Below are 12,512 nucleotides of genomic sequence, written 5' to 3' on the forward strand. Positions count from 1 at the left end.
GCCTAGGGGTTCGAGGCCAGCCTGAGCTACATGGCGAGACTTCGTCTCTACAATAAATTTAAAAATTAACCAGGCATAGTGGCGCATTCCTGTGGTTCTAGGTACTTGGAAGGCTGAGGCGGAAGGATCGCCTATGCCCAGCAGGTCGAGGCTGCGGTGGCTGTGAGTGTGCCACTGCACTCCTGCCTGGGTGACAGAGTGAGACTCCGACTCAAAAAAAAAAAAAAAGAAATGTCATTCAAGGGAAATGGTTGGCAGGTAGGCTGAGTTCATTGAGTTCTGATGCTGTGATGAAACATTTCCTTTTAATTATTGCATATACTTCTCTCAGCATTTATCTACTGGAAGCAGATTTCTTCTCTTGTCCTTCAGGCAGCCACATGGATGTGTTTAATAGGCTTCTGGTGGGTTCCTGTTGTCACTCTTAAAAGTAAAACCACAGCCATAATTGATGGAATGTTGAGTTTCAAGCTTTTAAGACTAATTGCAAAGTCTAAACTAAAGCATTTCCTGGAGCTGCCTTTAAATAAAAATAATAATCCCTCTTATAGATATAGTGCTTTACAATTTGCAAAGCACTTTCACATGCATCATCTCATTTAATCTTCACAATAAACAATGCTTTTTGAATGCTCAAATCTTTCCTAAGTGAGAAATCATGTTGCACATCATGATTTAATCATAGTGAGTCACCAGAAGTTCTTGATACAATGACCATTTATGGAGTACCTTCTATGCACAAAGCACTTTACTGAGGACACTAGGGGGTAAATTTTCAGTAAATAAATATCCAATAATAGTATCTATCCAATAAGTATGATTTTCACTCCTAATTCACTTTTCCTTCCTCATTGCAGTACTATTTTGGAGGCTACTTGCTATGCCATAAATTTATGTAAATATTGCCAGATATTTATTGCATCAGAGTTGAAGTGTTTAAAACTAAGGATTCTGACAGTCATCTATGTTCAATAATTTATCAGAAAGTCATTCTATTTCAACTTGCACTTTTTTGAAGATTATTACTTAAATCTCAAAAATATTTCAAGCTCTCAACATATCCAGAAATGCCTGGCTGTTGGATTCATTGTCCTGATTGGAGTGTTTAGGGTATGGTTCAAGAGTACAACTTGGCAAACAAACAAAAAAAAAGTGAGAAAGAGTACAATTTAGCCCTTGACTTCAGAAGCTTATTATCCAGTAGAAAAGAAGATATGATCACCTCTGGTTTTTGCTAGCCAGACTGGGATGCATCTGGGAGACTGGAAAGCTGCCCTTTGGTTGAGGTGAGGAACAGAAGGTAGTTTTGGAGCTAGGCCTATTCCCAGGGCTGGACGCCTGAACCCAAGTCCTAGAGCTTTGAGAGTGTCCAGACATGGCTTCTCAGAGAATATGCAGGCTGTGAAGTCTCACTCAAAATCCTCCAAAAATATGGAACCCCCAAAATAATAAGAACCTTGCTGTCAAAGCCCTCAGAGTGAGCGATGTGACCTGTGGACCATGATTCCTTTCCCCATCAAGGGTTGGATGAGGCCCTGAGGTCTGACGCTGAACCTCAACTGAGAAGCCTTTGTTGTCAGTGAAACACAGAGTCATCAGGGCACTGATGGCACATCGGGTCACCTTGGTGCAGCCATTACTTCTCCAGCTGTTTCTGCTCCTTGTTTAGCATCTTAATTTTATTAACTCTGGCCTTAACACTAGTTCTTACCCAGCTATTTATATGGGCATGTAGTTTGGGAATTGAGGACAAACCCAAATGACCTAATATTTTTTTTAGTAATACATACACCTCCTGGACACTTTTTAAGAAACGTTTCCCATGATAACATCTTTTTAAATAGAAGCTTCTGTGTTTGACAGTGGAGGCTAATGTTTGGATTTCCAAACCAGCTCTTGGTCCTTTTGATACAGAGCTGAGGCTATCAGACACCAAAGAGTTCCTCCTTCTTTGTGTTGGGCAGATGTGCCTCATGCTTTATTTTGACTGAATATGCAGCCAGCCTCTGAGCATCCCATAAATACTCTGGAGAAGAACACAATTAGGGTATAGTATGGAGCTGGGAGGCTGAGCATTAAGTCTAAGTGATGTTCCAACTAGGGCTGGACATGCTTTACATAATTGTATTCTGATCATTTAGGTCTCTCTTTATAGGGCATCTTTTATGACCAAGACTGTCCAGTACCAAAATGAGCTACATAAATTCCTAATCTGGGATACAGCTGGACAAGAACGAGTAAGTCACTGTTTAATTTACTCTGTTTTTCTGAGGCCCAAATGAAAGTGCCAATTACACTGTCACCATTCCTGTCACCTCGTGTTACTCACTTCTCTTCTGTGTGCTGGAGACATACTGATCTCCACTTGCGTAGGCTGGCCTTTTTCTTTTCAATTAGAGCCACAGAGTCCACTGATGGGGAAAGTGATGACGGGCACTAAGGGCGTTTTTATACTTCTTAATGTCTTAATGTAAATGCTGACTAATAGGCGTGATAAAATTCTGCTCAGAGCATTGTGTATAATTTGGGGCTCCATCCTCTACTAAAGACATGTAAAAGAATTAGTGATAGAAAGGGAGAATTAGGCACAGCTCACTTATAGCTGCCATTTAAAAGCTAAAGAGGGGCCGGGCTCTGTGGCTCAGCCTGTAATCCCACGTCTTTGGGAGGCTGAGGTGAATGGATTGCCTGAGCCCGCGGGCTTGAGACCCGCCTGGGTGGCGAGACCTCACCTCTACGATAAATACAAAAATCAGCTGGGCGTGGTAGCGCATGCTTGTAGTTCCGGCTACTTGGAAGGCTGAGGTAGAAGGATCGCCGGAGCCCAGCAGGTCGAGGCTGCGGTGGCCGGGAGTGGCCACTGCACTCCAGTCTGGGCGACAGAGTGAGACTCCAACTCAAAAAAAAAGTAAAATAAAATAAAAGCTAAAGAGGGAACTTTACAGCATATAAAGTTTGAGATTTAAGTGAAAAGGATGAGCTAATACAGTATCTTAAAATAGATACTTAATAAATGCCTGCTGATAAAATTGACCATGATGGTTATCTGCTTAAGGAAGAGCTTGAACCAGAAATGGAGCCTGGCCACCATGGAGGGGAACGGACATGCCTACTGCCTCATCTTCCCTCTGGGTGCTGAGGCCAATTTCCCTGCCAAGGTGCCTCTGGCAGCCACCCATTATTCATCTGCCGTTTAATTTTGTTTTCAACCAGTACTATCCAAACAGCACATCTGATTGATGCATAGTGCTGTCTTAAGCTCTTAAAAGTATACCAAGAGTAATCAGGAAAAATAGTCTGTCATCACAGTCTTATCTAAGACAACATAGATACTTGTGTGTGGTATAAAATCTGACAAGAATCATCACAGACGAACGCAGGAAAACAAAACAAACCATTACTGTTGTCCTAGACATAGACACCGTACATGTGTACAGATTTTACATCTGAAGTCTGTTCTGTTTGATTTCTTCATTTTCTGACACTGATTTTGCACACCTATCCAGTTAGTTATTCGTCTGAGACGCTCTCCTTTCCATCTTCCATTCCCCACTGCTTCTCCTTTGTTTGTGTGGCACATCAAGAATGGAGCATTTGGCCGGGCTCGGTGGCTCAGCCTGTAATCCCAGTGCTTTGGGAGGCCGAGGTGAGCGGATTGCCTGAGCCCACGGGTTCGAGACCTGCCTGGGCAACTTGGCGAGACCTCATCTCTACAATAAATCAAAAATCAGCCGGATGTAGTAGCACATGCCTGTAGTTCCAGCTATTTGGAAGACTGAGGCAGAAGGATCGCCGGAACCCAGCAGGTTGAGGCTACAGTGGCCGGGAGCGGCCCCTGCACTCCAGTCTGAGTGACAGAGTGAGACTCCAACTCAAAAAAAAAAAAAAAAGGAGCATTTAGAGCAGCTAGACCTTTGCTAAGCATCCCTCTTCCATCCTCCAAAAGTGTCTCTTACCCAGAGTCCTCCTGAATATATCTCCAGACACAGCCCTGGGCTCTGTTCTGTTAGCCACAAACTCATGTTTATATGTAGTGCATATACCTATCCACTATATCCCAAGCTTCAATTACCTTCACATGTATTTGATGATACAGCAAAGACCTCATCATAAAGAATCTTGCTATAATAGATTCCATTATGCTTTCAGTCAGAACCTGTCTTGGTATACATGGTGATGTATAACACCTCTTTTTTTCTGAAACATGAAAAAAGGATAACACAGGCCAGACGTGGTGGCTCACACCTGTAATCTTAGCACTTTGGGAGCTTGAGGCGAGAGAATTGCTTGAGCCCAGGAGTTTGAGACAAGCCTAGACAAGATGTCATCTCTACAGAAAAAAAATAGCCAGGCATGGTGGCATGCACCTGTAGTCCCAGCTACTTGGGAGGCTGAGGCAGGAGGATCCTGTGAGCCCAGGAGCTTGAGGCTGCAGTGAGCTGTGATTGTGCCACTACACTCCAGCCTGGGTGATGATGTGAGACCCTGACTCAAAAATGTCAAAGAATAACACAAGGGTGTATGCTTCTCCCTTTGTGCTAGCATGACAGCAAGAGTCTATGAAGTTTTGTGATTTAGCCCTCTGCCTCTTGCTTGCGCACTTCTGATTGGTTCTGAGATAGGAATAGTTTCTGTGAGATGCGGACCTACCTCCACCCTACCTGAAGCACCATCATGCAGCCCAGAGCAGCACAGGAGACGCTCATGGGCCAGGCCCAGACCAGGGCGCTGACCAGGAGACGCTGCATGGAGAAGACAGGAGAGGAGCACCACCTGGCGAGCACTCCCTCAACCAGTCGTTGATGGGCAAGAGCACACGTCCATGCTTGCCAGGTGACAGTGATTAAGCTCAGCATCTGACAGTGCACATCACGTGTTTGAAATCCCTGGAGGATCACATGAGCTGCCACTATGAGCATGTTCTGGGTCAGGGACTGCTGGTTTATCCTGGGCAAGGCATTCAAGGCCCTGAATGTGCCAACCACAACCAGACTTCATTTTCGCCTCCTCCCACCAACCTGTCCTCTATTACCAAACTGCATGTAGTTCTCCTACATGCCATACTGCAGTGGTCCCCGCATGCCCTTCCTCCACCTTTTGCCCGGAAAACCCGATTCAGCCTTCAGAACCCACTGAGGGGGCTTTCCTGCCATTCCTGCTGTTCTCAGATGAGTACATTGCCAACACCCAGGCTGCTCAAACCAAGTCCAGATCATCGTGGATCCCTCTTCACCCTTAGCGCCCCACACTTAACTCCATCAGGATGTCCTGACTGCCCTGTTTTCTCAAGTGCATTTACTTCTCCGTGGCCACTAGCAGTACCTGCTCTCAGCCACCTCTACCTCTACTGTGTATTTCTGCCTTCTCACTGGTCCCCCTGCTTTTCTCCCACCATGGCACTTCCCTCAGAACCCAGAGGAATCTTTTGAAAACACACATCAGACCTTATTATCATCCTGCTTGATTCCCTTCAGACAGCAGGGCTTTGGGAGGCTGAGGCAGGAAAATTACTTGTGCCCAGGAGTTCAATACCAGCCTGTGCAACATACAAAAAATAAAAAACTTGGCTGGGGTCGGTGACTTAGCCTATAATCCCAGCACTTTGGGAGGCCGAGGCTAGTGGATTGCCTGAATCTGTGGGTTCGAGACCCACCCAGGCAACTTGGTGAGACCTCATCGCTGCAATAAATCAAAAATATTAGCCGGGCATGGTAGTGTGTACCTGTAGTTCCAGCTACATGGAAGACTGAGGCAGAAGGATCGCTGGAACCCAGCAGGTCGAGGCTGCGGTGGCCAGGAGTATGCCACTGCACTCCACAGTGGTCAACAGAGTGAGACTCCAACTCAAAAATAAAATTAAAATTAAATAAAATTAAAAAACTAGCTGGACGTGGTGGCACACACCTCTAGTCTCATTTACTAGACAGAAGGATGGCTTGAGCCCAGGAGGTTGTGGTAAGCTAAGATCAGGCCAGTGCCATCCAGCAATAGAGACTCCCAACTCAAAAACAAAAAATACACTTCAGTGACTTCCCTCTGCTCCTATCAACATAGCTACATTCTGAACAGAGACCTGCAAAGCCCCATGTGATCTCCCCCAGCCTCTTCATTCTCAGGTCTCTGGCACTCATTGCCCTCAGACCTTCACACACACTGCTCATTCTCACTGGAACTCTCTCTTCCTTTCTCTCAGAGCATGGCCAGTGGCTCCTTCCTGACCTTTTGATCTTAGGTTTAATGTCACCCCCTTGGAGTTCTCCCTGGCCCCTTGCCCTCAGCTAGGCCCCCCCATTCATTCTTCATCACTGCCCTTTCTCATTTCCTCAGTTCATGTGTTACAAGCTGTAATTAGAGGTCTGTCTGCTTGCCTTCATTGATGGTCTCTCCCACCAGACTAAACTTGAGAGCTGGGACCTGGTGTCCCATTCACTACTGTATTTCCAGGACCTGGCACTGTGCCTGATATAGAGCTGATGTTCAGATACTGATTGAGTGAATCAGCAGATGAACTCTTTGGGATTTTTTTTTTTCAATCTGGACAGTCTTTGCCCTCATCTGTAGGACTGTCACCTGTCTTCCTTCCTTGTCTGCCTTCCATTAGACTGAGCTCCTTGGGGGCAGGGACTGTCTTTATCCCTCTGCCCTCAGTCCCTGGCACATGGTGTTGATGCCAGCGGATTTATATTAACTGAATGCTGGCCCTACTTAGGCACATATAAGGACAGAGCCTCCTCTTACTTTTATCATGTTACTTCTCTCAGTAGTAACTCATGGTTTAATTACAGATACTCAAATTACACATTTCTGTTGTTGCATGTTTATTATTTAGTTCTCTGTAACTGTAACCAACTATGGACCCAAAAGTCATTATAAAATGAAAACCTTGTTTGATGAACTGACCATCCAGACATTCTTTCCATTTGACATCTGTTGCCACACATAGTTCTGACAGGTAGATTGTCTTTCTGATGGCCCAGTTACAAAGTGATTTCATTAAATTGATAAAAGAGCTTTTGGAGAAATTCTCAAATGTCATGTGAAGCCCTTGACGGTTGGGATCTCGTAAATGTACATGGAAAGGAAAAATACTGATCAGGATGATGACTAAGTGCTTTAGAAAATAAAGATATGTGTATCAAAGGGTTAAGAGAGGCCTAGGGAAAACTGATGGAGCCCTCAAAGATTTTTGTAAAAATTGTCATTTTGATGATAAGACTATATGAAAGTAACACATGAAATGAAGGATATCATATTGTGCTAGCATGTAGTTGTATCAGAAGAATCATATCCAAGTTATCAACTTTAGTGTTCATTCAAAAAATTAGTTCCTGGCTGCAATAACAAAGTTTTTTCAAATACTATGTAAAAATGAAACTTGTTTTCATGATTTAAATTTATCTCAAGATAGAACCTTTGTGAGACCTTTGTCTCTGTTATTTGCTATTCTGAATGAATTCATTTTAAGTTACCTTTTTCCACCAAGTATCCTTTACTAACAAAGACTCCTGCAGCAGTAGGATGATAAGCACAGCACATACATGAATAAACACCACCAGTACACTACAAATGTAGCAAAAACATTCCAAATACTGACCATCTGCATGTGGGATATAAAAGAAAGCTTCATTAACCAGAGTCTAATAGAAATTGCGTCCAGTCCTTAAAGATGTATATTTCTACGTCTTAATGTGGTTTCTGCTGATGACTGTTTATTACCACAGAGATCAGAACACCAAGAAAGCACAAACTCATTTATCATCACAGTAGTCGTGTAAGGAATTGTTCTCATGTTTAAAATCAGGAAAAAATAAAAAAATAAAAAATAAAATCAGGAAAAAGTTTAGTGGCTTACCCATCTACAGCTAGGGTAGACAGTAACAGAAGCCAGAATCTGCCCCCATCAAAGCAATTTTGGAACACTTTTTGTGGAATGACCATCAGAGCTGTCGTTGTATTACCCTTGATGTCCTGAATGTCAAAAAAAGTCTTCCTTTCAATGTTTCTTTTATCTTCGGATAAAGAAAAAAATCACTGGAGGTCAGATCAGATGAGTAGGGAGGGTGTTCCAATACAGTTATTTGTTTACTGGTTAAAAACTCCCTCACAGATAGTGCTGTATGAGCAGGTGCGTTGTTGTGATGCAAGAGCTCCTTTGGGACCATTTTGCAAACACCTTTCTCATGCCAAAATTTTTCAGTCAAGAGTTTCCTGACTGTTTCAATATTTGTTTAGTCTGCTGTGCTTCTCACAGTCAGCCAATGATTTTGATGCACAAAAAATTCGGCAAATTTTTGCAACGTTTTTGTCAATTCTGCTCATTACTGGACGTCCTGACCTATCTTCCTCAGTGCTGTCTTCTCTCCCCTCAGAAAAATGTTTAATCCATTTGCATGCTGCCATTTTCTTCATGGCATTATCCCCATAAACTTGGACTAATAGGTCCCTGATTTCACTTCCACTCTTACCAAATTTAACTAGAAATTTAATGTTTGTCCATTCAAACTCTGACATTCTTGTGATGACAGCTCTGTTGGCCGTTCCGGAAAAAGCGTTCCAAAATTGCTTTGACAGGTGGACTAGGCACTGGCATCAGTGCATGGCTTTCCAAGGGGAGGACTTTGAAGGTGACCACAGTGATATTCAGCAATGAGGTATGTAGCACCATAACCTTTGTTACATCTGCGCACTTTTTGAACTCCTGGCCTCAAGGAGTCCTCCCATCTCAGCCTCCTAGAGTGCTAGAATTACAGGGGTGAGCCACCGCACCCAGCCTCCCATCTGTGTACTTCCGTCCCATTTTCCCTTAAACTGTGGAAGTCACTTCAAAGATTTTACATCTTTTTTACCCAATAATGTAGTTGTCTGTAATGCTTTCTTGCTTACAACTTTTATTTTTGTTCTTTTCTCTCTAAAACATAATGTATAATTTCATTGGAAGGTGGCAGACTTCAGAGGCAGGGGTTTTTCTCACCAAGACTGGTAAATTTCTGTATATGGAAAATTGAGGTCCAGCAGTGAGTTTAACAGACACCCATACTTACTTACACAGGTCTTATTCATTTGTTAACCAATTCTTGATTACCTGCAGTGTGCCTGGGGTTAAGCCCCAGGCTGGACTCAAACTTCTGGCCTCAAGCAGTCCTTGCACCTCAGCATCCCAGGTAACTTGGATTACAGGCATGAGCAACCGCACCTTTCTCCCATAATTCACTTTCTTTTGCAAAACTCAAGTTAATATGAAAGTTTAAAACCCAAAATATTAAACTCATTGGATGAGAATAATTCATAGTTCTGTATATGGATTATGTATGTGCTCCAGCTTCTCCCCTGTAATTCCTGGCTGTGTTTGGAGGTGAGCCACCAGAAACAGCAGGATATGAGCACAGTGGCATCGCATCATATGTGGGGTTCAGGCTTCACAGTCAGGATGTAAGATGAAGATCAGTTACAGGCAGAATTCTGTATATGTTGGCTTCACATTGGGTGGGTGAGATATTGCCTAGGAATCAGGGTTGACCAGGAAAGAGCTGCGCGTCTTCCATCTTATACTCCTGATGAGAAATGAGTGGCTAGATCACCCTTCCTATTTAAATGTTACTCCTTTCCTTTCCTTCTCTTCCCTCCCTATTGTACCTGTCAGGGTGGGGGAGGGCAGGTGACGGTGAAGGTGACGGATGGGAAGAAGCCATGCACAGAGTTAAGTTCATGTAAATGAAATGAGGTCTGCGCACAGCATGTGGGAATTGCCACGTGCATGAAGATGTCAAAAAAGCAAGTTGCAAACTCATCCAAGTAGTAACTGTAAATGTGTACTCATTTCTGAAGGACAATCAGTATTAGATTACAGGGTTATCTTTATGACACCCAAATACAACCACTTCTCTTGAGAACTATTTACCGCATTATTTTCATCTCCATGATAGTTTGGGAAGCCAAAGTTTAAAGGACGATTGAACAAATGAATTTGGGAATTATAACATTGAGTTCAATTAAAAAGCCTTTTTAGCTGAAACAATTGTTTATAGCACCATATTTAATTCCTATAAAACTGTATTCTAAGCTATCTTCTGAGAGACATTGCAGTGTTACATTAAAAGTTTTTGCCTTTGGTAATTACTGGTTCATTTGCTTTAAAGCATCATGTCATCTTCTTTGACTTAAGAGAACGATTACCTTTTGTGATAATGGGCTTAAAAGTCTAGTAAAAAAAAACATACTTAACCCATTTTCTCCATTTTGTTGTTTCTTTCCTCCCCTCTGCAGTTCCGTGCCTTAGCACCAATGTACTATCGAGGGTCGGCTGCTGCTATCATCGTTTATGATATCACAAAAGAAGTAAGATGCACACTGTTTTGTTTAGACTCTTTGGAAGCTCTCTTTTAGTTACTTAGACCTCTAGTTGCTCTGTCTCTCTTGTGTTACAGGAGACATTTTCAACATTAAAGAATTGGGTCAAAGAGCTTCGACAGCATGGCCCACCTAATATTGTAGTTGCCATTGCAGGAAATAAGTGTGATCTTATCGATGTAAGGTAAGGTATTAGAACGAGAGATGACAATGCCGATTATGTGTTCCTTTTCTTAATGAGCAATATCCAGTCTAAGAATTTTGCTTTTGTCTCTGACATTGAAAAATTCCTTTTGATTGTGTAGTACTGAAGTTTCAAACTAAAATTAAGATTTCAGGCATTTGGAACTAATTATATTATGTATTTAGACAGGTGTATAATTTATGTAAACACTGCTGCATCGCACTTGACATTATCTGAGATCAGTGCAGCCCCCAGGCACCCATGACAGAATACTGGTATGCGGAAGCACATTTATTGGCAGTTTCTCTGGGCCATTTCCACGACTCCCAAAATGAGGACTCTTTTTTTTAATTGGGTGGGGAAGAAAGCCCTGTCTCGCCATTCCCTGACCATCCCATTAGCTACATTGCTGGTGGTACTGAGTGTTGTTCTGTTTTGTTAAACCATAGAATTGGTGAAATGGTGAGGACCACATGTCAGGGCTCCTACGGCAGCCATTCGCAGCATTTGTTGTCATCAGAAATCTGGTTAATTACTGGGTAGGTGGGAAGAACACTGGGTCCTTAATGGGTAGAATTTCTGATTTTCAATTGTTGCCTTCCAGAGAAGTCATGGAGAGAGATGCTAAGGACTACGCCGACTCCATTCATGCAATTTTTGTAGAGACCAGCGCAAAAAACGCGATAAACATAAATGAACTCTTTATAGAAATTAGTGAGTATCTCTGCGCCTTGTCGGTTTCCTCTGTGCAGAGCAAGTTAAAGCAAAAGTAGCTTCCTGGTTAGGATTCCTACCTTAAAGTAGTCTAGTCTCTCCTATTGTCCCAGTGAAATGAGACTTGAGAGTGTAAGAGTGATGGCCAGCTTGCATGTTATGTTATAATTGCTAGAGAGCTGCTGCCTGATGATGATAGCCCTTCTAGAAAAAAGGATGCTGCTGAATAAATGATGTGTAGGGCATTGAGATCGTGGAAGCTATCGTCTCTCCCTTTTCTCCGTGAACGTGTTTCAGTTAGTCATCCAAGGTCATCAAAAGTGAACAAAATAAATAAAGGGAAATGAAATGCAGGTATAATTCAACTGTAAGAAAACCCTCAAAAATTAATCCTAGATGAGTGCAAGTTAAGACCTCTTTTTCCCGCCTTCCCTTCCCTTTAGAAGTGTGAGTGTGATGACACGAGGCATGAGAGAGCCTGCTACATACCTTTGGGGTCCTCTGCAGAATGTATCCCTGTCCATTCATTTTATTCAAATGCATCCGAATATTTCTCAGGACCTGTTCCAGACACAGGCGAGACAGCCATGAAGAAGATGAATGCAGCCCTTGCTCTCCTGGAACACACATTCTACAAAGGGAGACAGGCAGGGAGCACCCAATAAACAGAAGAATTTCAGGTCATGGAAAGTGATGTGACGAAAATAATTCAGGATGTAGAGAAAGAGTGGTGGTCAGGAAAGGCCTCTCTGAGGAGATGACATTGGTATGAGGTTTGAGGAAGCAGGAATGGGGAATTTGCATGGAGCATGTCAGGCTTCCAGACAGAGCGAGGCAGAAAGCTGTGAGAGCAGGGGTGTGCCTATCTAGACCCACCAATTGGTTGACATCCAAGATGCCTGGAGCTGGGAGGACCATGGCCATTCTGTAGGGGAGGGACATGAACTCCAGAGCCTACCAAGGCGAGGCAGGGAATGACCCATGGGCAGAGCAGACCTGGGGGAGGGGGCCCCAGGGACCCTAACAGCTGGCAAGTCAGGTCTAGCTCCAACAGTTGGGACCAGACTGGAACTGGGCCCCTGGTTGTCCAAATTTCTGAGTTTTCAGATTTTTTTTACATGCCCATTGTTTAGATTTGGCCACTAATTCAAATGTCTTCAGAGTACTTTGCAACCCTAAGGGGCCTACCTGCTGCCAGATATGGTCAGTGGGTGTGGGTACACTAGGCCAGCCCCTTCATGGCAGCATTTTTTTTTTTTTTTTTTGG

At 43.2% G+C, this 12,512-nt stretch overlaps 1 protein-coding gene across 1 annotated transcript in view; it reads left to right on the forward strand.

Annotated features, from left to right (window-relative positions):
• RAB22A (RAB22A, member RAS oncogene family) overlaps positions 1-12,512 on the forward strand; it is a 52,782-nt gene that overhangs the window by 33,833 nt on the left and 6,437 nt on the right. The window contains exons 3-6 of the mRNA XM_008073984.1: positions 2,156-2,237; positions 10,264-10,335; positions 10,425-10,531; positions 11,136-11,245. Coding sequence (XP_008072175.1) covers positions 2,156-2,237; positions 10,264-10,335; positions 10,425-10,531; positions 11,136-11,245 — 371 coding nt within the window. The remainder of the gene's footprint in view (positions 1-2,155; positions 2,238-10,263; positions 10,336-10,424; positions 10,532-11,135; positions 11,246-12,512) is intronic.

The sequence above is a fragment of the Carlito syrichta genome, unplaced genomic scaffold (genome assembly GCF_000164805.1).
Source record: "Carlito syrichta isolate Samal-C Ts95f unplaced genomic scaffold, Tarsius_syrichta-2.0.1 Scaffold316251, whole genome shotgun sequence".
Lineage (NCBI taxonomy): Eukaryota > Metazoa > Chordata > Mammalia > Primates > Tarsiidae > Carlito > Carlito syrichta.